At 31.8% G+C, this 26,936-nt stretch overlaps 2 protein-coding genes across 3 annotated transcripts; one reads left to right on the forward strand and one right to left on the reverse strand.

Moving 5' to 3' along the window:
• Positions 1 to 289: 289 nt before the first annotated feature.
• LOC131854472 (BLOC-1-related complex subunit 5) lies at positions 290 to 6,235 on the reverse strand. 2 transcript variants are annotated; one of them, XM_059205592.1, is made up of 8 exons: positions 6,028 to 6,235; positions 4,686 to 4,799; positions 4,137 to 4,247; positions 3,495 to 3,664; positions 2,527 to 2,602; positions 2,335 to 2,447; positions 1,230 to 1,364; positions 290 to 531 (listed from the first exon to the last, which is right to left on the reverse strand). In XM_059205592.1, the coding sequence occupies exons 2-8, from the start codon at positions 4,780 to 4,782 to the stop codon at positions 448 to 450; spliced, it is 786 nt and encodes a 261-aa protein (XP_059061575.1). In that variant the 5' UTR covers positions 4,783 to 4,799; positions 6,028 to 6,235; the 3' UTR covers positions 290 to 447. The 2 variants fall into 2 exon arrangements, with proteins under 2 accessions (XP_059061575.1, XP_059061573.1); XM_059205590.1 differs by having other exon boundaries at positions 4,137 to 4,250.
• Positions 6,236 to 7,837: 1,602 nt separating this feature from the next.
• LOC131854463 (putative autophagy-related protein 11) lies at positions 7,838 to 26,210 on the forward strand. The gene is made up of 3 exons (XM_059205580.1): positions 7,838 to 9,937; positions 22,701 to 22,822; positions 23,682 to 26,210. The coding sequence occupies exons 1-3, from the start codon at positions 8,195 to 8,197 to the stop codon at positions 24,124 to 24,126; spliced, it is 2,310 nt and encodes a 769-aa protein (XP_059061563.1). The 5' UTR covers positions 7,838 to 8,194; the 3' UTR covers positions 24,127 to 26,210.
• The last annotated feature ends 726 nt before the right edge of the window (positions 26,211 to 26,936 follow it).

The following is a 26,936-nucleotide window of genomic DNA, read 5'->3' on the forward strand; positions in this document are numbered from 1 at the left end:
AACCAAATAAATACTTTATTTATTATAAATATTTAATGTTATTAAATCAAAATGGGATATTGGTCGGGTACGAAACCGGGGTGGGTTGCGAGTAGTATAACTATATTTTTTTCTAATTTTATATTGTATACCTATAAACATAGTAAATTAACAGTGTCTAAGCTGCTATTATAATTATACCTTTTCGACCCTCTATGGTCGATTTAGTGACCTCTTTGTTTACCTTCTACCATTCAGTTACGTTGGACTAGAGTATAGTTTGGTGTCAATTAATAAACTACAATAGAATCACAGTCTATATTAATCAATGGTAATAAATACACATAATCACATGACGGTACAATACAAGCTTTTCGCGCGAAGCCAAGAATAAAAGCTAGCTAGCTAGCCAGCTGTAGGCCGTAATTGAGGATTCTCCAATGATCTTATTACTTGGGTAGATCCATTTCAACGTTCGTCATTCCAGATGAATGGTTGAAGACGTTTTTCTTCAGGTAAGAGGCTGTTCAGCTCCTCTATGTCTTGCAAGGTCTGGAACAAGTTTAGAAACTGTTATGTCCAAATATAAAAAGTTAAGTAAATGTCGTCTGGGCGGGTACTGCAGTCTTACCTATTTCAGATGCCAAGCATCTCGCTTTGTAAGTTATGTTTACGCTGTGAAATTACAGGATGACAGGCATGACATCATCACGGTTGTCACATGATAACGTGGCGTTCGTAGTGCTATTTGTGTTTCTAGGCGACGGTTACCGCTTATCTGGTGAGCCGTTAGCTTGTTTGCCACTATAATTAGGTACCTAAAATAGCAAACTTTATAGATTTCAGATTCGGTACTGTTATTATGATAGAAGACAATGAAAAAAAACATGTAATGAACGAAATGTATAAATACTTGTTAGTTTCTTACAAATGGCAGAGGTTATTAATTTAACTGCACTTTGTCAACTCAGAAATGTTGAAGATATTCAACATTCAACAAAATTCTTAGATCGCAATGGAAGCCAAATTTTTAGTTGTGAATAAATATGAATAAGAAATATTTGTACCAAAACCCTTACATTGCACGTCCATTAACAATGATCACAATCAAAAATAATTACTGGTAAACTTTAAAACTACAACTTTAGAAACTAAATTTACGCATAAAGCTTGGTTTCTGAGGAGCTTCCTCCTACAGAGGGTTAGACCAGTTTATTGCTGAGGTTTACGTAAATCGACGTCTTACTTACTTGATTGAGCAAAGAGTTGCACCGCGACAACTGATTACCGACCTCATGAACCCTTGACAACCGTTCCGCATGGCGAGCGTTTGAGCGCTGTTTCTCCACCATTTGTGAGTACAGACGAGATATTTCTGTATCCGACTGTAAACAGAAAAATATTTAATTTATAAATGAATTATGCCATTAATATTAGACAATAGGCTGTGACTGTTAGCTAGAACGACCACTCAATGTAATTTACATAACCTCAAACAGCTTTGGTATACTCGTATTTCGAAATACGAGTATACCAAAAATTTAAATTTAATTTAATAATGATGAAAATTAAAATGAAACTGAGAAATATGTATAATCTTATAATAATAAATGGACACTTTTAATTTTTGCATGCCAGTTTCTGGTGAAAAGTGTGATACATAAATTATAATTATTAAAATCCTGTAAACCACTTTTCAGGGAAAATAAAGATATTTGTATTTGTATTTGTATATTGTACGTGTTATTTTGGACAAGTCCATATAGTGATATGGACTAGTGATACTTAATGGTTTTATATTATTTTTAATCATTCCGCTACATTTAGTATCACAAATATTCAGTGCGGAAACTTGACTACCACTACGACCTTCTCTAATAGTGATCAAATTCCGATCGCACTGAATATTTATGATGACGCACTAATAGCAACGGAATTAAACAAATAATATAAATCCATTAAGTAGCTATGTGGTAGCTCCAGTCATGAACCTTCTTACAGTATTACCCTAATTACTAAAATTAATGAAATAACGTTAAAAAAGTTAAAAAAGCCTTTGAATAAATAGTTACTTCTGCAACTTATACCTGTAAACATATTGCTGTGTCAAATTGTATAATTGTTGCGGAATTATTTTCAAAACCAGTAACAATCTATAAATATTCATCAATTCCTTTCATTGAATTTCAAACATTAGGAACATATTAACAATGGAATGTGTCAAAAAATAACAAACAATTATAGACTAATATATGGATTTAAGTTGAAATTAAAGTCACACTTTAATTTCTACTAAAAGCCTCTTTGGCAGTTAAACACAAATAGCGTATAGTATACAAGAATAATCGTTCTTACCTCTTTGACTTTAGTAGCCAGATTTATTTGTTCAGCAGCTAATGGGTGGGCACAAGCCGCGAGATGGGCTTGCAATCTCGTAGTCAACCGGACCCAAGGACGATAATCAAGACCTACGGACAGATTTTTTAGTAACATAAATAAATTCACATAGTCCTAAACGAATACTACTAAAAGTTGAAATTCCCCTACCTTCTAACACTTCAGGGTCCCTTGCACCTGGTAATCCAAGGGTCCCTCTCATGATGGGCAGGAATGTTGGTATTTCCTGATAAAGAACATGCTATAGCTATAATATCTAGTTGAGAAGACTTAAAATATATTTAAACAGGAACAATCACCAAATTAACATATATAGACAATAACGATGTCTATATATGTTTATTTGGTAAAGCCTGGAAACCTATCAATTTCCAGGCGTTAAGTAACATGTTTTATAATATGGTACTACTGCTCATGTTCTGTTTAATTACCCATTGGAACCAAAACTACTTACGGGCATGCAGACTTTGGAAGCTACTACTAAAATCAAACGACACGAAAGATACATCTACTTTAAATAAAGGTATTTTTTTGATTGTGACAACACACACTTATTATGGTAGATTTTCATAACTTACTTTTATGTCACTAGAAAAGCACACAAGCTATTTACATGAGCGCTAGCAACACAATGTCATCAAATAGCTCTTATAAAGTATCCTTTAATTTCTCTGCCATTTAATTTAGATTTAAAGAATTTAAACTTAAAGAATTTAAAGAATAGGTAACTTAATCACATACATATACATTTAAGTACTTTCTATAGTTTTTTTTGCAGTCACATACAGAATGCAGACTTGACCGAGAAAAATGTGTATGATTGTCATACACATTTTTCACATCATGACAATGCATATCAGGTAGCTTGACAGTTTGGTTTACCCTTCAACATTTCTGATGGCAAGGAATTAGACCGGCACCCTGTCAGCACCAGACCACTATAACAATGGACCTCCCGATATTTTAATTCGTAAATCTATTTCGACTTGTCCTTCTCTCACACCAATATATTTGTGCTGTTCTCTCATATGCATAAGAGAATGCCTACCACATGATGAAACATAATAGTGTATTTTTACTGCATCACCACATAGAATATATGTTATACAAATGTTTACCTGTAATCTCCTAATGTCTTCATCCAACAGTGTATCAGACGCGTGTTTCACAACCACGATGTCTCGTGCTCGCTTGTTCTTCCGATTCTGCAAACTTAACTGCCTCCTTTGGAGTAAAGATTTTTTAGTATCACCTGATTTTTGAGTCTTTGCTGATGTTTTTGGTGAATCTGTAATATTGTTAAGAATATTAATATTAAAATGAATGAATACATCATATTTAGAGTTCCAAAATTAAAGTTAAAACGGACTTTTTATGCCATAACCATCACTGGTACCAAATTCCTATTAAAGTTACTTGAATAGGAATTTAATGCTCAAGAATCAACAAAGTTAAGGCCCCAATTAATTAATCATATTTAATCCTGTCTCACATCAGATAAGAGGCCTCTGGAATGGCAATACATGAGTACTATGGGTGTAACAATGTGAAGATGTTGTGCTGTTATATATAGGAAATGGTCACCACTTACCATCAGGTGGGTCACAGCTACTGTGTTCTAGTAATAAAATACTCTTCTTAACATACTTCAACAAGTTTATACATTTGTATTTTATTGTGGATATCTAAGTACAATTTCAGGACAATTGTGTCCTAAAAAATTTGAAACATGTTTTAAAAACATGAAATAGAGAACCTACCTCCAATAGGTCTATCCACAGTATATGATATGTATGGCAACTCAGAATCTGAGCAAACACTAGCACCAGGAGAATTGTTACCACTGGCTGTTGGATCTGTGCTTCTACAAGCTTCTGAAACAGCATATTTTTTTAGCATTTTAAACAAAAATAAATTATATGCCACAAATAAATGTCCAAAAATATAATGTGCAGGTACCCATACTTATATTATAATAACATTGAGGAGGGTCCTCAAAAATAGCTTAATGTCCGAGGTATCGTCAATAGTGTCATGCATATAAACAGGACTTTCTGTCCTTATGTCCACCATCTATTGTCAAGTAGAGACAACAAAACAAATTACAAACATACAGAGATTGTGCGAGTCGTTACATCGTATCGGACAACATCAGTGTCCATATCTGTATGCTTACATTTTTTTTTAATTTTCAGTTATTAAAGCAGTATTCATAAATAGATAGGTTTATACGCCTATTATAGCACAGAAAGTCTCAGACATCATTCAAGACTATTATCAAAGATTCTGGCAGAATACAATAATAATACCTGGTGCATTTGTAACAGCTATAGTATGACCACGACGCACAGGTGGCGCCCTCTGCACTTGTTTCTTCGGTGGAACTGAAGATTGTTCAGAACCCATAACTAGATAGTTGTAACCTGCGAATAGGTTCATTTAAGTTAAATCAGATTTCTTTTTTTTTAATAGGGTATTTGGCAATTGTGTAGTGCTGAGTAACACTGCAACCTGCATAGATCTATTGTGCTCTCCCTTTTTCAAAGTTTGCTACCTAAACTCGTTAGGTGCAAGAATTAAAGGAAATTCTTAAGAGTAATAGTCTTTATCTCTTTAGGTGTGCATACGACTACACTAACGTCACTACAACTACATAAGATTTGTAGTGGCGTTTCTTTGGTTGGTAAAATCTGCAGACTGTTGTTACGCTAAGATCACACTGCTTAGTTATGTAAAAACACATTTTAAAATTATTTTATTAGAATTCCTATTAAGTTCATAGGGTTAGTCTGAGTTTAAATGGTTTTCATTACAAATTATTTAAAATATTATAATACAACAGGATAAAATGCATTCTGTTAAGGCCTATATTGACCTTCTGAAATTGCAGCATATATTGTTTAAAAAAAATACAAAAAAAAACACAAGTTTTCAAAAGTACACTTTATACAAATTCCTCTGTGGGTCTTGAATATTTCACCCAAAAGACATAAGCTTTGCAAGATATGTTTAGGTTTGTAAGTGAGATACAGCAGTGAAATTACAGGGTATGGCAGCATGACATCTTATTCCTCTGGAATGGCAGTGCAGTGATACCATAGACATCCAATGGTGTGATATAATGTAATGTCCATGGTACTATTCATATATATCGGTCATCAGCTTATTTGTGATCCCAGTTACAAAAAAATTTGATATATATCAATAGCTTCATATAACATGAACAGAATATAACACATGTTAGTGTCCTTATCCCGCAAAGTGGGAATGGGATTGTTAATAATGGGGAATAGGGCCTTAATGCTAGCAATGTAGCATGTCAGGACGACCTCCACGCGATGTGATAAACAGCTAGACAACTGAGACTGTCAAAAGAAAATAAACGACTTCATTCCCATCTTTATTTCTTCAGTGTCGCGCCAGATTATATTTTTTCCTAAGGAGGCAGTGATTTCACACAAAATGTTAGAACTATGCCTCACTATTTGATCGCTCATTCTTGTATCACCACACACTTCTATCTCGTAATTTGATAATAAATAAAGTAAAGGTCTAGTAATGACCACCTAGTAAAATAGTTAATCTGGGTGTTCTGGTATGTTGATCTTGCAGCTTTAACCTAATGTAATTATCATTCATTGAGGTTTGTACCTTTAACTTATAATGTAGACATTTTTCTGATTTCACTGATTGTAAATTTAGATAACAATTACGATGCGTTTCTTTCAGTGAATGTAATGAACTATTTTTTCTTTCGACAATTTATTATTATTTTTGTATTATGATACAACCATTTTTCTAAAATTATCAATAAACAGATTAATCGAGCAAGTAACAGTAACAAACTAACAGACTTACTATCTATAAAATAATAATATTGACAATATTGTTTTATCTATGGTGCTAGGGAAGTATGCTTCTATAGTATCATAGGATTTCTAAAAGACTCTGATATTAAATGTGAAAAATTATCGACTGTGGGATTTCTTATTTCACATTTACTTTTATTCAATGAAGAATCGATTATTAAATTAACAGAAAAAATATCGGAAAATTAATCAAATCAAAGCTATAAAAATTTAAAAACTAATGGATTATAAAAACTATTATTATTTAATAAAGATATAAAAAAATCAGTTCATTAGACAATTTTTAATGAACAATAGATCGCTTAGGTCACTATGTCGATACATAAAATATAAATATAATTTATGGTTACTTACACAGTTAAAAGTCTTGTTTCCCATCACTAATTCCGAGTTTAATTTTTTTTTATTTATTTATTTTACGCCTCTGGGTACAAATCCTTTTTAGTCCGACTTAAAGTTTTACAATATTTCTATTATCTTCGTTTCTTGTTTGTCAGTGGCATAATAAACGACATTAGTCTCTTTAAAAGAGAGGGAAAAAAAAAACATTAGTCTCTTGCAAAAAGGAAAAAATGTTTTATTCACGATACCGATAAATGTATAATGAAAGTATAGTCTGTGGAGTAAAGTTTATTTAGAAAATAAACGACTTAACTGAAAAGCGTGCTTTATAAACTCGGTTCATAAAACGCTTACTCCAGTCAAAAAGTAATTGTATACGCTCTACTCAAATTTAATACGACAGATACCAGGAGCACTAGTAAAAGAAAACACCTGTGCTCTATTACTTACAATGAACTGACAAGAAAATATACAATATTACTTATATATATATATATGAAATAATATTCGTTTTTAAGTATATTTCATATTGCGACTCTCTAATACACGCGGTTCTCTTTACGGATTGGTTTCTTTCGGTTTCTTGAATACTCCTTTAATTTGGCTGTGACTGAAAATACTTTGAATCATTACAACGAATAATAACAACAATGCTTCACAGTTGGTTGCACTTCTCAGTTAATTTATATAAGTATTTGCTTGGCTTAATAATGATATTCAACCAATGCGATTATCATTTATTAGACTGACCATATTCATTTATACATATTTTTAAGTTTGTAAATGTAATTTGTAAAATTTAGGAAGCCAGTAAATGATGGAAAATAATTTTAACCGGAACATCTTTAACAGCAAACTTCTTCATTGCATTATTTAAGCACCAAGAGTAACATTTTCGTCTTTATAATGTTTTTTTATATTTTTTTTTTGATATTTATTTTTTTATCTAATTAAACATAGTGTTTTTTTTAATATTGGCCTAAACATAAAACAGTTGATAGTAAATTAACCAATTACATTAAAAATAAGTGGTAACCTAATTTAAATGACGGAGAATGGAGACTTTTATTCTATTTTAATGCAAATACCATAATATGTGATTCTTTATATGTCATTTAGTATTATTTAACGTCATAATAACAATTACAGTTCTAAGTAATAACCTTAATTATAGACTTGCTTTTCATTACGCTTTCAGCGGAAAGCAGGCTTTTCGTTAAAGCGCACCTCTCTATTTCTTTATATAAAGAAAAGACAAAACGCACACAACATATTTTCTCAAAATGGCCGAACTCTAAAGACGTGTATTTCTACAATTTCGTTACAATGGAGCTCAAATACAAAAACCAAAACAAAGAAAAAACTAGTGGATTTTTACCTCTGATTTTGTGCAACGGAAATTACTGTGGTTTATCGGATTTGGACAAAGTATTACATTACGATTCCAGTGTACCTATCACCTTGGACCGAAGAATGTGGTTTAGATTTCTTCACGATCCTTTTCCTTGTAGTAGTTTAATTAAGTGCGGAACAATGTCTGCTTAGATCAAGATGCCTTAGCATCCTCCATTAGACTTAGCGGGGTGTCAAGTGAAAAGTGTTTTAAAATGAATACTTCTGTGTCGGATTGGCGCAAGCCTAGTCATTTAAACCACATTTCAAGGAGTTTCTCCGTCGCTGGTTACTCAACTGACACCCGGACAGAGTTGAAAAGCGAATCTGCAACTATGTTTTTTCCCGAAATGTTTCCCAGGGAATTGTCAAAAACAGTAATGTCTGACACCACCGTCGATAAGGCGGTCAAAATCCAGAACAGATCACAACATACTTGGTTCATGGGTGTACAGTATATGCTCTCGAACATGTACCACACAATTTCGAAAATTATGGGTCGCACGGAGTCCGAGCAGTACTACGGCGTAGTCAATAAAGAAACATCGCCCGGTTTTTGGCAGACATCCAATACTGAAAATAAAAATATTGGGGCTCGTGAATCTTGCTACAAAGACTCCTTAGACATGATTGAAGACTGTCAGAATACAGCCGTGGCTGGTAAGAATCCAGCCGTGGCCTGTGAGGAGAAACTGAGTGGTATACGACAACTGTTAAGCTCGAAATCTGTTCCTATTACACCAAAACCAAATAGATACCGTTCAAGGAGACCTAAAAAAGTGTTTGTTGAATCTAGTTCAGTGGAAGACAATTTTGAAGATGCATTTGCACCTGAAGACTTTATATCTCACCCAAATCTTCAATATTTAACTTGTGTGGTTCCAAAGCAGGTACAACATTTAGAATTTTTGGAAATAGATGCACCCAAAATGAAGGTAGAAACTGGTCCAGTTAAAGAGCATACAGAAATTGTGAATGAATTACAGAAAAATGACAAAGAAACTGAATTCTCAAAAAGTGAAAATAAATTAAAAAACAATACAGATAATACTGTACAATCGAATCCTCTTGCTGAAATTGAAAAAACTGGTATTGTATCATGTAACAATAATGTTATGATAAACAAACAAATTTTCATATCATGTGAAATGTTGAACCTGGAAACAATGCTCCATGAAAGTAATAAGAATAATACTAATTTAATGTTAAATTATTCAGATTCTTGTATAAAAGTACCATCTGCCGAATCACTAAAGACACAGCTTGGAATGCCTACTATGAATATGTCAAATAAACATAAAAATAAAAATGGGCTGTCTGTAGAAAAACGAAGATTAAGATCAAGGCGAGCTACAACAGACCGAAGGTTTTCTGAGGAATTAAATTTGAATGATGATGTATCAAGTGCAGAACATTCTCCTAGAATTAAAATTGATTGCACACCTCTTAGTGACAGTGTGGATTACTTTGATGAGATCTCTGGACGATTTTGTTCAAATTCTGGAGCGGAAAGTGATGATTCATTCCAAGTAGTGTTTTCTGATAGTCCACAACTAAAATATACCTGGAGACCATCTGATTGTGAGTCTGAAGATTCTTTTATACTTTTTGAAGATTCTCCAGACAGCTGTTATACTTCAATTGATGTATTTGGAGATAAGGCTGAAGATTCTGAAACTGAGTATTCTGATTCTGAGATGAGTGATTCAGGCTGTGGTGCCTTAGATAAGCTAATAAAATTAAGACATTCCATGTATACAACTTTTGGTACTACTGATAACAATTTAAATGTTGATAATTCTTGGGTGGATGAAGTGGACTGTTCTGTGAGAATATGTGAAGAAATCTCTAGTCAAAATGTAGCTGAAGTGTGTGAAGTGAGTGAGGAGAATAAATCTACAGGGATACTTCTCAATGAACACAAAAAGTTGCTGAGGAAGAATCAGTCACCTAAGACGGTGAGTTCTTTTTGTTTTGTTATGGTTTTCTGTGTCATATAGATTTGTTACATAGTTTAAAAATTGCCTATTGTTGATTGATGTTACTGTTGTTGCATCTTTCATTTATGATGGATGGTCAAAGTATCACTGAATAATTTTCTATTGGTAACTTCCTATGATTTTTCAATTTTGATCATGCATTCTTTTCCAAAGTCCTTCGTAGCATTCCACCTATCATTTTTATATCATGTCACCCACATTTGTTTTGCTACCTCTTTTTGTCTAGTCCCTATTTGTCTATACCATAAATGGTTTAAATAATTATTCCTTCATTTAATTTAACAATTATTGCCACAATTAATCAATTCAAATCAAATTTAGAACTAAATATTCAGAGATAATTATAATTTTGTAAATTCTGTTATTTACCATTTATCATCACAACAATCTCTTTTTTAGGTACTATGTTATTTATTTGATATATAATCTGTGCTGTAATATCTTATGATGGAATTATCCACTGTGACTTCTAACATCTACTGGGTGATTCTGATTATTTTATAGTCTGTTTTTTAGTCCTAGAGAAAATTTGACGGGTGTAAATATCAAATTTTCAATTTTAGTGTTGTACCTGTTATACCAACTTGTTTAATTGGAAATTTTTGTTTTAACTTATTATTTTTAAAGCTTTAGATGATGTTTCCACAACAGACTTTCAATATTTATGTACATATATATACTAGTGATTCCATTACTGTTGTTGTATTATACAACACAAAAATATATTTTTGTCATTTCCATACATAGTATTTTGTTGTACTGTTAAGATACAAATCAACAAATGTTTTCTTTCAAACATCTAAATATTTTAATTGATTTCCATTATTAACAAACCATACTCCAAGTATACTATACATAAAGTTATACTAGACAACTACGTACTTTATCTTTTTTCCTGTGGTTACATTTCAATTACATAGGTACTCAGTATTCTCTTTAATATCAAACCGCTTTGGTCGATTTTTTTATGTCACGCAACATTTGATAAGGTACTTACGGACGAACGACCATTTAAAGGCCACGTAGTGGCCTTGGTTACACGTGCAACTGGTATGTTAGTATGTAAATAACATTCACAAAGCTATACTCAGTTGCTGCCCATTATTTAGAGAATCTATAACGGGCCTAGATGATTTCCGCGATTAATAATGATGATTCCGCGGCCTAAATGATTATATACTCGCATATAGATATTAATTGGTTTGTACAGGATGCGATAAACACGTACATAGATGGATTTATATGCTACTTCATATAAAAACATCATTGCCTTATTTTCCCTGTTTATTAATGGCAACTCCTTATTCAAGTAAACACTTTTAAGGTATTTGTGATAGAGCAGAGTACATTTGACGAAACAACTTAAATTCATATCTAATCCAAAAGCTATTGGAACAGTCATGACAAACGAGGGTTATTTAAAATAGCAATACTGCTGTCTGTGTGCTGCAAAACTACTTTGCTACTTATCTAATCTGATGTGGTTAGTCAAATTGCGAGATTTCTAAAGCTAGCACCATGGACAACAAAGAGGAGAAGGAAAACTTATAAACCAAACCTAGCCACCAGAATGGGGGATTATGGATCCATAGCCAGAAAATAGTGTTAAAGAAATGTGTCGAAACGCATTCGTTTTACGAGAATACAGTAAGTAGTTAACCCTTCACATAACTAAATTTTTACGTCATTTTGTTACGTACCTACATATACAGTACACTGTAAATGGTATTGAGTGTTTTCCCTGCTATTGGGTTTTTCATAATACAAACTATGATTGTAAATGATTGTATTTTTCAAAAACCAGGACGTAATAATATTAAAGAATTAACATTCTCATGTGCACTGTTTCTACGTTCTACCATTTCACTCTTTCAGTTTTTTGGTCGTAATATATTTTGCGTGAAAATATAAATTATCTGATATAATGGTATATCAAGTCTTAGGCAAGCATCTGTATTCGGTTTGTTATCGACATCAATCATTCTATGAAAGTAACTCCACAGACCGTTCGAGTCATATGAAAACAGTGCAGCTTTTAATAGCCCCAGTAGTATAGATAGAGTGAGATCAAGACGTTCATTATTATCTTAGCACTCACTCACGGTCATGGATTATAAAAAGGCAATGTAACTAGAAGTTATATTAAAAGTTTAATATGCATTACACTCAACGAATCATATAATTCGTGTCATCATTATCATGATACCAATTATTGTTAAACGGGTCTTTCCGGATGAGAAGTACGCCTAAGTTTTACGGTGCTGGACAAATTATTTGGTTAGGTTAAGTTAGGTTTTAATTTCAACTTGTTTGTCAACGTTCATACCATGTTGAAAACGCCGGTTCTCGTCCGATCCCTGAAGTTAAGCAACATGGCCTGGAAACACCACGTGCCGTTGACTTTTTCCACGGTGGAATGTATCGATCCCGTACCCTGGCGTTAGTAGCGAGCAGAGGACACCAAGGGGTTTTAGCCGGTAGGAGTCCGGCAGTATCCGTGCGTCTTCCCCGGGACGTGCGGATCACCATAACGGATTTCCCCTTGTAAAAAAAATCAACTTAGCAATTTCTTTCACCTTTTGTGTTAATTTCTTATTCGCATCTTATGAGATTTTGGAAATACAATGCATATCAGTGTAGTCATTGAAAAAAAATCCGTTAACAGAATCAAGTTACGGTTACGTTAAAATAACAAATACTTAATGAAATTACGTACATCATGCCACCACGTACTTTAGACGGTTGCATAGTTACAAGCGGCAGTTTCTGGTTATGTATGTACATATGACACAATCTATTTTCTGTAATTACGGGACTTAAATACGCATTTTTGCTTATATATTTATCACCTTCAAGAAGGAAGTGTACTTTATTACATATTTTTTAGATAGTTTAGATTTATACGATCTCTTCGCCAATTTATGAATGAATTTTAATTTTTTTGACATGAATATAACAACATAAATCTTTGTTATCTATACAAAAAAATTAACAAATATTACTGCGCGTTTACAACATTTTGTCCTACTTACAGGGACAATGAGTTGTCAGACTACGAAATATATTATTTCTTTGTGTAATAGACGGTTGATTCATTATTTTGAGGACATTTACAGCAGATAAGACGCTGTTGTCTAGAACACGGACTTCTGTTTTGTTGGTAATGTTTTGTAAAGTGCTTACTTGTTGTTTGCTAGTAACAACTTTTTTCTAAGCTAATGTTAATATATTATATAAGTCATAATGGAACAAAGGTTACAAATAGTTTAACCTCTGCTTAACAATTACACCAATATTACCACAGCATTATCTTACCTCTAACTACATACTTCCTTTGGGATAAATAACAGTCGTAACTTGAGGTACGTTGTGGTACCTACTACTTTGTTTACTAAAATTTTGAACCCACATCACTCAAATTCAATGTTAATAAATTATGACCTATACAAATCATATTTAATTATTCATATTAATTGGATCGTTCACATTAAACTTTTTGTAATTTTAACATTTTTGATCCATGAAACTTAGTTGTATTTCTTTTGGTTTAAAAAAAGGGGACGTACTCATGTTTTACAAATTAGAACATATTTATAATTGCTTTGTCAGACTAGGTCCAATAGAAATAGCTGGGAATAGAGTCCAATAGAAATAGTACACATTAAATCTATACATCTATACATATAAATAAAATTGGAGTGTTTGTAATATTGATTTAACCGTTTTTTATTAGATGAATATGAATATATATACAGTACACATAGCAAAATAACATTTTTTATCATTTTTGTCTGTCTGTCGGTCTATTTGTTCCGGCTAATCTCTGAAATGGCTGGACAGATTTTGACGGGACTTTTTTTGACAGGTATCTGATGTAATAAGGAGTAACTTAGGCTACTTTTATTTTTAGATTTTTTTTTATTTTAGAACAAAAAAGTATAAAAATAAATTCCACGCGAACGTAGTCGCGGGAACAGCTAGTGTTAAATATAATTCGGTCCAGCCGTATGACGTATCGTGTGCGTATACTACTGTCTATAGTCTGTACCAAATCGAATTAAGGTCAATTAATTTATTGGTTCAATTTTAGGATCAATTGGCGTCACAGAGTACCTAAGTATATGACATTTTTCTTGATAATTTCGTTTACGTACGTTTTCTAGCAACTCTATTCTTTTTCATATTAATTAATTAATATTTTTTTCTAATTTTAGAAGTTTTGTGTTGCAAACGTCAATCTCTATATTATCTATTATTGTTTTGTTTACCTATATAAATCAGGTCAACAATAACATTATCTTCCAAGATAAGTATAATACGTTTACATTGGTTCAGTAACGGACTTCAAACTCGAAACAGTACAGTATCCTTACTGTGATTGTCAGGGTTGTCGACTTAAATGATTTAGTGTTGTATGAAGAAGTAAATAATCTCATATACATATAATATATATATATATTTAATACTAATGGAATGGTGCACCTCTCTGCGTTAATGGTTTACACTGGCGGGGCACTAGTAGAAGATGATAGGGTGCGCATGAATTCAGCTCGGTTAGCTCGTCGTGACAAATTTGTAAGAACTTATAGCGGTGGTTTTACCTAACATGGTGCATTCCTAGGAATGGCGTCATTAGTCCACCTTACTAATAATCCTTCCCCCCAATCTTGTATATTGGCTAAATTTGGATTTCAGACCTCGTATATATTATTACAGATTTCGTATCGTATTATTCCTATATACTACCTATACTATTTCCTATATTATCGTTTCGTATTATTCCTATTTTGACAGATTTCGTAGGTCAATCTAATACAAAACTTTAAAATTCGTACCGAAGATTAAATTCTCGTTCCTTCGATCCTTGTACCTAATAATACCATACTGAGCTAATTAAAATTTAGAAATGTTTGAACAATGTACATTATCTTCTATGAACATTTAAAACGTCAACGAATTTACAGGATTTTTCAAATAATCACAATGTTGATCAAAATTATGACAAGTCAAATTGCATAGTAATGTTATTGTAACATTCGCGAAAGTAATGTGTCCAGAAAATGATAGAAATAGAAAAAAGGAAAACAACATGTTTGTGTAAACAATAGTTTTAGTTGTTTTAATTTGTAATATTTGCTTTTCTATTGCATTCGAGAAAATTATTAAAAACAATGGATGGTATGTAAATAAGGGGATATTTAATCAGTCCTTTAGATACCTTATCATTAATTATATTGATAAGCTATTGAATTCTTCCAGAATAGCGCCATTATTAGATTACAATGGCGATATTGCTTTCTTTGCATTGGTTTGCCTTAATTCTACTGACATGATAAGAAATGACGAACCTAAATTGTCATTAATCTTATCTATTTCATAACTAAAGTTTCGAAAATATCGTTGATTCTATTGTTTGCTCCATAATACACTTAATTTGTTTGTTAGTTTTTTTTGTATATTTGTTTACAATTCAATATTAGGTATAGTAACAGTGAATGAGTTTACTGTACCTAAGCCGCGTATTACTGCAGTAAAATATTGAAATGTTTTACGTAACATCTACTACGTGATATTACGCAGGTTTGTGTTATGCAATAGATAAAGTATTTCTAATTAATGATACTAAAATACGAAACTGTTTGGATGTACAAACAATAACTGATACTTTTTTTAATAATAGTAATAATGAATGAAGAGTACTAGAACAAGTTCATAGTTTTGATATCCACAGAATTTTTCATATTTATATTTACCCTCTGGATGGACTCGTATCGATCACAAGCTTCTATGCTTTTCGGTAGTTAAAAATGCAAATCATGCATGTTGCAAGTTTTTCAAACATTTCATCATAAAACTAGTAATAATCAAATTCTTTGATATCGTATTGACCGCAGCTGTTGCTTAATAGCTGATATGGTCAAGAATGTAGTTGTTGACTTGTTATCATATGCCAATTTTAATAATTGCCCTAAATTGTGGTTCGCCTCGATATCGCCCGTGTTGTTTGTATACACATAATATAATAATAATAATAATAATAATAAGTATAATAAGAAAACTTCTTTCTTCATCATATAACTCATCCATGCTTGCCTAAGGCTTTTTTGCCTTAAGCGTGTTTGTAATATATTTATTTCCCCCGTAAAAAGGGAGATATATTAAATATATGTATATATAATAATAATAATAATAATAATAATATACAAAATACAATTAACAATTAGTATAGAATGTCTCGAACATTTCATTTATCCTCAATACAACAATTTTGTATTCTAAGTGACTTTGCTAACATCCAAAGTTAGTTTGTCCTTAAATATTCTCTTGCATATAAAAATACAGTCGAGACCAGTGACGGCATAAACTTTTTAACTTTTCAATGTAATCGTAACCTTGAGGCAAAGGAAATGAACTGGAATTCAGCCAAGACTGTCAGCATGTAAAATTATTTAGCTGTTGTTATATTATTAAAGCTTTTTTATAACATGCCGCAAATAATCTAGATAAACAGAATTCTGCGTCTATTTTACTAATAGATCTCTACTACTGATAAAGAATTTACGAAAGAATAATATAGTGCATTTTAACGACAAATTTTTTTGGTGGAATCTATTTTTTTTACTATCTCTTCATTATTAACTGAAGAACCTAAATATTTCGCTTGTTTTATTCTTCAACTGCAATTATTTCATTATCCTATATTTAACGGACATTTGAGAAAATGACATTCATCCGCGGTAAATAATGCAATACCCAAAAACGTTTTTTGTCCGTTTTTTTTACACAATACGTGCCATATTCACAATGATATCTAAGGCCAATAATATTTTTAAATTACGCACGCACTTAATAACTACGCATTTACATGTTCGATCGGCGGGTATAGGATTAATATAATATAGTAAGTTTAGTATAAAAAAATAAATCAATAACCTACCACCATCAATTTGGGAAAGCTTTCAGGTTGTCGGGCAGTAAAACAAAAAGATTCAAAACCTTTTTGAAACTATTTCCTGAAATGGGAATGTCTTCTGTTTAGGGAGATGATCTGGTATTTCAAGTTCTGTGGGATTCGTACCCATTAGAACGTTGTATTGTACCTCATCACCACAGTGCTGTAATCCCCTTCTCTTGTAGATATATTAATTCTTTACTGCCAATGACTCAGTGGAAGATTTAAACAACGCACTACTGTCCTCACTTGGAAAACGTTGTTTAGTTTCATGACTAAGTACTAAAATCGCATTTTGATCTAATTTTTTTTGCTGTCATTTCGAATAGGCATTTAAATAGGTTCTCTAGCAGGTATAAAAAAAATTGTAGGTTAATTTACCGAAATTCTTGAAGAGCATGTGGTATCTCAAAGCACTCCGAATATGCGGATGGGGATCGTTCTTACCTGCGTTGAGGACACCAATAGAAGAACTTTCACATTTACTTATAATACAAAGGTCTGGGCCTCTGGGCCCTCATGGGCTTTTACGACTAGTTTGTCCAAATGTTACATTTTACACATTGCCCAATAGTTCACATGTTCATTATCTTATCATTATGTAACCAGACATTTCACGCAAATATAATTTAATTGATTTTAAAGTCAAATATAGAGCCACCGTATGTATTATATAAATTACTCGGACAATTATAAATGCAACACAGCTGTTACGATTTTTTTTTAACTTGTCGCTCAGCCAGACAATGCGCGCCAAACGATCACAATGGTCAGGGTGTCAAATTAGCATTCTTCGCAAAGCTGAATACATCTTTCTGATCAACTCAATATGATTATCGAATCAATTGCGCTACATCACTGTTACACGTATTTTATATTAGTGATAAAATACAATTGACAAATACGATTGTGTAAAAATAAATGAAATATATTTTCAATCACCAAAATACATGCCCCAAAAAATAGCGCATACGTAGAAACTAAATATATTGATGAGATACGTAACTGCTAATCATATTACCAGCAGCTGCCATATAGTTTCCATTGTCTGATATGAATAAACATTTGTTTTTATTTTGCTACATTTGTGCAAAGTTACAAAATATAATACAATTAGAATGATCACATGTTTGTTCATGTGGTTTAATCGTCAAACGATTGAAACACATTATTTAAAAGTTTGAATTAAATAAATTTAATTCTTGTAGACGTTATCTGTTGCATTAAGATTATTATAGCAACTATACCTAGCATTTCTTTTATTGTCCTTCCTGATTATTAAAAAAATGTCGTAATGGAGTAAATAGTTCCAAACTAGATGGCATTGTTTCATAGCAATATCTATGTTCCAATATTATTTATTATTCATTTATATTAAAAATTTTATAACTTATTATTGATTATTGACAAATACCAACATAATATTTATTAAGAACTTATTGTTTATCAGATAGTAACGACATTTTATCTTGTGTCAGGGATTCCCCGATACATATGAGCACGAATTGCGGTTAACTGCGTTGTATTTAACTAGAAGTACATTTGGTTCTATATCATAACAAACCTACTAATCCGCATAAAAGTTATGTTCGGCTAATACAATTCCAAAAAGAGTATCTAAAATAATCTAATAATCATAATATATACTTAGTTACGCATGAATTTGTAGTTTTTTTTAGTACTTAGTGTTTTTTTCAATATTTTCTTACTGCTCGTTGTACCAGCTGTGTTGTATTCTATGGTTTATTTACTTTCGTTTACTTTTTTCCAATAAGTCAGTACAATACATTATTATTAATAAACTTTGATTTAATATTCTACTTTTCTTGTCACTTTTACGGGTTATTTTGACAAAGACACCACGGTGTATTCTATGGAAATAAGAGTGACCGTCGGCTTGCTTGCTTGGAACGTAGTAAGACATTAGAATAGTCCCGAAATCAATACCCTCTCGATTAACACAAATGCTCGGATTAGTAAAGTTATAGCTTTGCTGCCTAAGTTACGTACCTATTGAGCACAGAACCCAAAAGATAGTCTTAATACATAACATGCATTCCAAATCACAAAAAGAATATGATGATGACTATTGTATAAATAAGTCGTGATAGAACGTCATGTCACGATTTCAATAGACGAATCGTGACATCTCAATATGCCATTGACTTATTGTTAGGGAAGCCATTTCAAGCAGTGGCTACAGCACTAAAAAGGTTTACATACTGATGACGGGCTGATTTGCAAAAAACCTAGCGTTTCTAGATCGGGTGACAACTTATAGACCGTCGCCAATATATTACTCTGTGGATAACAAAATTCAAATTACTTAATATAACTATGTTTTTATAATCGCTAGGGTTTGCTGCCATATAGGGCGTCGGTTTCTTTCGTCGTTCTTGAAACAAAATATATCTTTACATAGTATAGTAGTATATACAAAACAAAGTGGCCGCTGCTGTCTGTCCGCTTATATCTATTAAATTACGCAACGGATTTTTATGCGTTTTCAGCAATGGTTAGTGATTCAAGAACAAGGTTGATATGTATAATACATGTATACAATACATTTTCCCAATTAATTAGAGAGTATTAGTCTCTGCTGATACTACAATTAATTGGGAAAGCCCTGCGCTTAAGTATTGTAAGGTTGGCATTACATTTTTTTTTTTAATTTTCACAATACATCTTTACATAAGACAAATAAATAATTAACAAGATCAAATTTATCAGAATTAGAGTGGTAGAGAAAAAATATTATTTCTTTCATCAACATATAATCTATCGAATTTAATTTTAGAAGTACGTTTGATCATACATTATGATCGGGTAGGTACAGTACAACAAATAATTTATATTATTATAATATTTTTTACAAGACAATAATTTATAATCATGTAAGTAGTCAGTAAAGTAGCCTATTTGCTAACTACTTTTTTGTCTGCGATTTCGACTTTGGTCAATAAACTCTACATTGTTGACCGGTTAAATATTTTTGTTATAGATATACTAACTGTTGGACGTGACTACTATAATAATATTGACAAAAATAATGTAAATGATGTCACTTAATTGAAATTATAAACGATTATGAATACTAATTATAGCGTATTAATGTTTTATAGCTAACAATATATATCCTCATTAAGTAAATTTTAAGTTATTAATAATAATTTATAGATGTTAATCACTATGGGAGCAACGAATAGACTGTAAATGATTCCATTTAACATTATGATATTATGATAATCCACTTTTCTCCCAATAGTTTCATCCTCATCTATTCCTAGATGTAATGGGAAACACCACCACGGTGTCTGTCTACCATTGAAGTAGTAAAGTCACTGTAATTTATGACACATCATGTCATTGTGGTGCAAGGGTGATAAATATTTTGAAATACATTGCAATTGCAAAGGCTACTGAGGACATATGATTAACTTTGTTAATTTTCCACTGAAGGTGAACGGTTTGAAATTTAAATTGCTACTAAATAAAGATCCGACATGTAAAGTTAATGCTGGCAGTCGCCGAAGATTGTTTTTAGCTGCAATTGACCCCTTATTATAACTTTGTTGCTGTTACTGTAAGAACTTGTTGTTTACGCAAGTCATTGAAAGCGTTGGAGATAGTTAGATTTGACAAAGCATTTGGAAAGACATTTAGAAATTTTCATAACACATTAAATTTTATAGACAACACGTTAATTTACGGTGGTAGACTTATAATTTACCGCTGCACTATATTCGACGTTTACTATCAGAATAGAATACGAACGCAAAGAGTTGTATGAATATGATGTTATTTTTCGGTGCGATATATTTAATCATATAATGTCGATCTACAACCAATGCCTAAGTTGGTAACGTCGACGATAATATCGTATGATAATACTTCTATGGTTTTAGGTGAATTGGTGATAATTGTGAAATAGACTAAGCACCTATAATTAATTACCCACACCGAGATACCCCATTTCTTATTTGAGGGTACTACCGGCGACCTTCTACTATACCATTTCATACCAAACCTACTTAACCTACCTTTCAAAACAAATAGTATTTCCGATGTCGTGAGAAGCTGTGATGAGACAGGCCATTAGGCCAAGTTTCATTAGTTATTGTGATGAAAATATGATGAATATTTTGAAATGTATTATGATGACCTACGACGCCGAAATGTGTCATTTCATGCTTCAGAGATGTCAGTACTCCACCATACGCTGTTAGCGGATTTCTAGCTTGTTAGCGGATATAGTTTATGTTCAAAATTTCTAAATAGCTGAAAAAATAAACACCCTCCTCGTATTTTTATAATAGGAGTACTGAGTACTGAATTGTTTGGACCAAGGTCATAGTTGTTCAAGTAACGTGAATATTTTGAAATGCACTGCAAACAATTGGTGACTATTATCTTTTGGAAATTATTACTCTGTCGGATTACAATAATCTTCTTCGGAATTATGTTGGATGAAGCCAATTTTAAGGGTGGATGAGACATTTGTCTCTCAGGTTGTAAAGATATATGTTCATTGGCGACTTAGTTTTAGTTATATATCTCAACATGTCTGGCATGACAAACAAAACAATACATAAATACTTTACAATTTATATTTCTTAATCGTTTATATTTAAACATATTATGTTACCTATCCTTGTTTGTTTGCTGACGAAAATATGTGTAAACATTTATTTATTCATAACATCATGACGAATTGCCACGTCATGAGTTAATTCCACGACTGTGAGATAAATTATTGATTACGTACTACGCCAACGTATGACTCATCAGAATCATAGTGACGTGATCATGCGTCACTTAGTATAGTTCAAAGATCTTAATCGGGTCGTGTAAACTGTTCTTAATAATAGATACAGTTCCTTTGAGTGACAGATTCCGTAAGGAATTTTCGTTTATCAATCCATACTTTCTTATTGACCACTTGGTAATTTGTCGAAATTACTATCAATAAATTTACAAGTAATTATAAATAACAAATATCAAAATATATGTAAAAATTGCAAATGTTTTCTTGATATAATTATCTTCAACTCAAGGTATTCTTATCGTATCACTGTATGCGTTGTGTTGTGACGCAGCGATGCGTGCATTATTTCAATGTATACGGCGATAATATTCAAGGGCATAAGTGCAATATATCCATAGATATAAATACAAATAGATTTTGCAACAGTACCACAGCGGCTAATTAATTAACTATTATCAATTTTCTGAAATCTATATTCTATGATAGATATTCCGTTAGAGCAAGCGTATTCTATAGATTTTTTATAAATTACGAATTTATTGTTATTGTTGTTTACTTATATTTATTATCTTGATAATCATTATTTTTTGTTATTTCGTAAGTTTACTCAAAATTGTAAAGAAATTCATTTAAAACGTGCGTCGGGCTTCACAGAGATAAAAATGTTTTATTTTGCTCTGTTATGTTTTATCAGAAGTAACATGAGGTAATTAAGATACGGTCTTGCACTCAAAAGACAGATCTGACTCCATGTGTATACATGTTTTGTTAGGTAGTTTACGGCGCAAAATGTTAACAATGACTATAACTAAAACAAAGTGCACGTAACAATATGAATAATAAATGGGAGATTACTCCAATTACTTCATTGTATCTTTTGTGTCACACATAGTTTTTATTCGGGTTACATAGAGTTTTTAGGATAATTTTATGAATAAAAAATGTTGATCAACATTTTTTTGTGGAATAATGTAATAATTTAGGTTTTCTAATCTTTTTTTCAGGTCAACTTCTCAGAAAAGCCACCCAAAGTCCATGTTATGAGGGTTTGGGCTTTCGCAGCTCGCTTAGCTCGCCCAGGTCATTGGGAGAGGTATGCAATTGACCGAGAGAGATTTAAAAGAAGGTTAGTAATAATCCAATGGTAGCAATGACGGGATCAGATATTTCAAAGAAGCATGTAGTTTTTTAGAAGGGTATATTAAGGTATCTTAAGGTCGGTAACACGTATGTGTTACGGGGCGGCAATAGCAACGACAGACGAAGACTATGAACTCATTCTTTTACTTATCTAGTACCTTATTTAGATATCGAGCGTTTAAACCGACCTGGCCTTGTGCACTCAATATCGTGGTTCTATTTAAAGACAGTAGGGTAGGTAGAACCGCTAGGGTCAAATCGAAACCTATATCATAATTATGATATAAAATGTGTTGTGATAATTGGTTCTCATGTTTACTATTTATATATTTACTTTAAGAAACAATTCATATAAATTATATAAAAATATGTGGTCGTTATCTCAAATTATTAGAAACCTAATGGCGTTGTAGTCACGCCTTTTAAGAATGGTATTTCTGAACCGATGTGGTATTCGAAACCTTCAAGTAAAGAGTTTATTCCTCCTTTTAAAAGACTAGCAACTAACCCGCTCTATACCCTTGTTATTGCGGCTCTCTCAAACTCGTGATCAGAGGCTATAAAAAATATTTCTAAAGCTACTTGATTTGATAAGTTGGCATGTCGCAGTAGCTTCTATTCTTGAAGACCCGTGTTCTAAGATTTTATGTAAATCATCCTAATGTATTGCGACTTGCTATGCTTTGTAAAAGTGCCTTTACATTACCTTGATAGTCCCAAATAAAGGATACCAAGATTATTTCTCGAATAAAATAAATTGGCATTAGTAATTTAGGAAAAAAAATATCCATTCTAATTTATTTATATATTAGTTTGTATTTTTAAGGATGACGTTTCTATTTCAGGATTGCTGATGCGGACATGGCTTTGTCATGGGTTTTGAAACCCCAACACCGGTCTAGAGTTATGTTTCAACGGTTTATGCCGTGGTGGAATAAACAGAAGAGATTAGAAGCCGCAGAAAAGAAGCAGAGAGAAGAAGAAGAGAAAAAGAAACGGAAAGAAGATGAAGATAAAAAGAAAGATGAAGAAGAAATGAAAAGAAAACAAGAAGAAGAGGAAAAGAAACAGAGAGAAGAGGAAGAGGTAAGGATGCAGAAAGAAGAAAATGATACAAGTAAACAGGATAATGATATAAGAGTGCAAGCGTATGAGAAAAGTAAAAACATAGAATATCTCGAACCTACAGAAAATAATATCAATGAAATTTCTAATGAAGATAAGAAAATAACAGTCCACAACAAAGTGATCGAGACACACAAACAAAATAATGATAAGCCTGTTACGTGACATACATGCAAATTTATTATGGGTGAAATTGGGGATAACATAGCCCTACAGCAGCAAAATGATAACGTCATGACCTTACTTGATTTATTAGCAGATTATGTTAATGCTGGACTAAACTAGACTGCTCTATGAATATTCGATCTGTTCTAGTGACTAGGTAAACAAATGTTGACTTAATCTCAGTGTCATACGCTATGACTGCAGGAGCTGAGATGGTAGTGATAATGATTCTTAACAAGAGGACTAGACGGTCGCAAAATCTCGACTGGTAAATTATTAATAACCTTAATAAGTCATCGATCTGGTATAATAAGGAATCTTAATTAGGAACCTGTAAGATAAACATTACAGAGTAACTCTGTGAACTTAACCTTGATAAGAATGACATACGAATACGAACATAGATATCCAACGAGAAATATGTAGGTATCGTAACCTCTATCGAATGGTTTAAAAATCGGAGTTCATCGCTGTAGTCGCTATACTACCTCTCTCATTACATTTGTAACAGTTGTACGATAAATTCCAATGATACCACAGTTCATCCAATGATATCTTCCCGTTGGATACGAGATAGGCACAAACAATTACTATACTTCATCCAATTTAAACTCCTAATACCATGACATTATGGAAAAAAAAATATAGTTTTATTTTAAATCACTAATGAAGAACATTCTTTATTATAAAGAGTTAGTCCTAAAGAGCATACCAAACCAGTGTACAGTTACAGATTTCAAAATAATTAGCAACATATGGTTATATTATCCCGTATTTGCATATATCTGTGCTCGGTATAAATAAAAAAAAATATAATTACTTTCAACATTCTCTTTGTTGTGACGTCACTGCACTTGCTTGTATTTTATTTGGACCTAGTAAGTCCCCATCACCTTATATTTTAATTTCCAGGTAGTGTTTAAAACTTTGTTTATGAGGTGAATAGTACGTTAAATGGCAGTCAAAATATTACAAATTAAAATTTTAAAGTCAAAAGTCAAGGAAAGAAAATCGTTTATTTTCTGAAGACCGCGTAAAGAGTCCTTACTAAGAATACCCATGTGATAAACTTATGTCAGACCTATCGTATATATAAAATAAAAAAAATATAGTTGTTTTATTATTTAAATAACAACTGATGGGAATTATGGCAATAATTGAAATGTCGGGATATGATTGCGTTCCTGACAATAAGATCACTAATTTATAGACTAATTTATATGCGACAATTTGTAGCATATAAGTTAGTCTACTGGTTGTGATAAGATGACTAAAATAATCTTGGACGTCAACACAAAAAAATATATAAGTACACATGCAAATGTTGTATAAAAAACAGCATAAATAGTTGACAAAAAAAGTGCCAGACATAGTGTTCATAAATATAAAATTGGTCGTTAGTCGACACAAAAAAGGTAATTCAAAGGAGGATGCTAAGTGCCTAATAGGAGACTGATAATAAAAAAAGCAACCAACGTAACTAAAGGGCATATGGTGTTAAAAACGAATTTTTAATTCGCCTTGATAAATTATATTAGTAACATGGTTATTTAAAGTTTTTAGTTACAAAAAATATTGTTTGCAAAGTAAAATTGTCTTTATAGTAAATATTGAGTGTGCTCTCTTGACGTTATTCTCAAAATTTTATAATAAATACTCATTTCGAGATAGTTCCCATTAATAGTAGCCTACTTATAGCAGAAGTGGTCAACTTTTGTCTACATTTCTATCTATAAAAGTATATAGTTTTATAAATAGAAACGTAGTATGATTTATTGTCATTGCTTAAATAAATTTCTCAATTTCATTGTTGGCTACCTCTGATACAGCATTCTATCATATGCCCTAAAATATCCTGTTTGCACTCTACAATTTGGAGAGGAAGTCATTTTAGCTCTTGATATGTTTGTTTCATTACATTAATGTAACCTTTATATGAATATTATCCAAACGTTCTTTTGAGAAAAACATAACTAAATAAAATTTGCGGTTGTATAATAATTGAAATAACAGTAAATTGACTGAACTGAAATAACTTCCAATCCAATCTATTATATTTAAAGTATATTTTAGTTAATAATAATAGATATATCAGATTGATAAAATTCCTATTTATTGTTTTTTTTTGTGTAAAAATTTGTCTACTTCTGAAGTCTAGTGTTAATAGCATTATGTAAATAAAACTTGAGTAATCTGTAATATTAGAATTGTAAAGCTTGTAGAATTGTTTATATTTCTATTAATAAATGTTTTGTGGTCTGCTTTAGTTATATATATTAATGAGTTTATATAAGGCAACGGCGATTTCCCACGTTGAAACTGAAAGAATATGATGGTTTTATATCTCCTTTTCAGTATGGTTATAGAGCAGTTTTATAATTAATGTTATAATTTTCAATTGCACATTATATATTGTGTTACCAAATTATATGCATTCCTATAGGTCCAATTATTAGATATTAGATACAAATGAAATAAGGTCTTTAGTAGTATCTACTAAAGAGTACTGTTACTGAATCGGCAACAACTCCTTTTAAAGACAAATTTACGCACTCCTAATCTGTTACGTTATTATTTTTAATATACATTTGTACATTGATCTTTTTTTGTTTGAATAAATTAATGACATCGGGAAACGAATTGTTTTCAATTTGTAATGTATAAATCTAATAATATGTTCTGTAAAAGAAAATGGAATAATTTGGTAGTTATACAAACAAATTGGAATGTCCCGTTGCCTTTATCATCAATCATTTACAACTTACGTTAGTGTTATTGTGATAAATTGACCATTAAATTAAATGTCAAGA

Source organism: Achroia grisella, unplaced genomic scaffold, assembly GCF_030625045.1.
Source record: "Achroia grisella isolate CSIRO2021 unplaced genomic scaffold, CSIRO_AGI_Agris_v1 utg1186, whole genome shotgun sequence".
Classification (NCBI taxonomy): Eukaryota; Metazoa; Arthropoda; class Insecta; order Lepidoptera; family Pyralidae; genus Achroia; species Achroia grisella.

What these genes read in the sequence shown, in the direction of transcription:
- LOC131854472 (XM_059205590.1), bottom strand. Translation starts at nt 4,782, where the DNA reads ATGGGTTCTGAACAATCTTCAGTTCCACCGAAGAAACAAGTGCAGAGG. An exon ending in TGTGGATAGACCTATTGGAG is followed by an intron (nt 3,665 to 4,136) that starts GTAGGTTCTCTA and finishes ACAATATTACAG; the next exon opens with ATTCACCAAAAACATCAGCA. An exon ending in GGACCCTGAAGTGTTAGAAG is followed by an intron (nt 2,448 to 2,526) that starts GTAGGGGAATTT and finishes ATCTGTCCGTAG; the next exon opens with GTCTTGATTATCGTCCTTGG.
- LOC131854463 (XM_059205580.1), top strand. Translation starts at nt 8,195, where the DNA reads ATGAATACTTCTGTGTCGGATTGGCGCAAGCCTAGTCATTTAAACCAC. An exon ending in AGAATCAGTCACCTAAGACG is followed by an intron (nt 9,938 to 22,700) that starts GTGAGTTCTTTT and finishes TCTTTTTTTCAG; the next exon opens with GTCAACTTCTCAGAAAAGCC. An exon ending in CGAGAGAGATTTAAAAGAAG is followed by an intron (nt 22,823 to 23,681) that starts GTTAGTAATAAT and finishes TTTCTATTTCAG; the next exon opens with GATTGCTGATGCGGACATGG.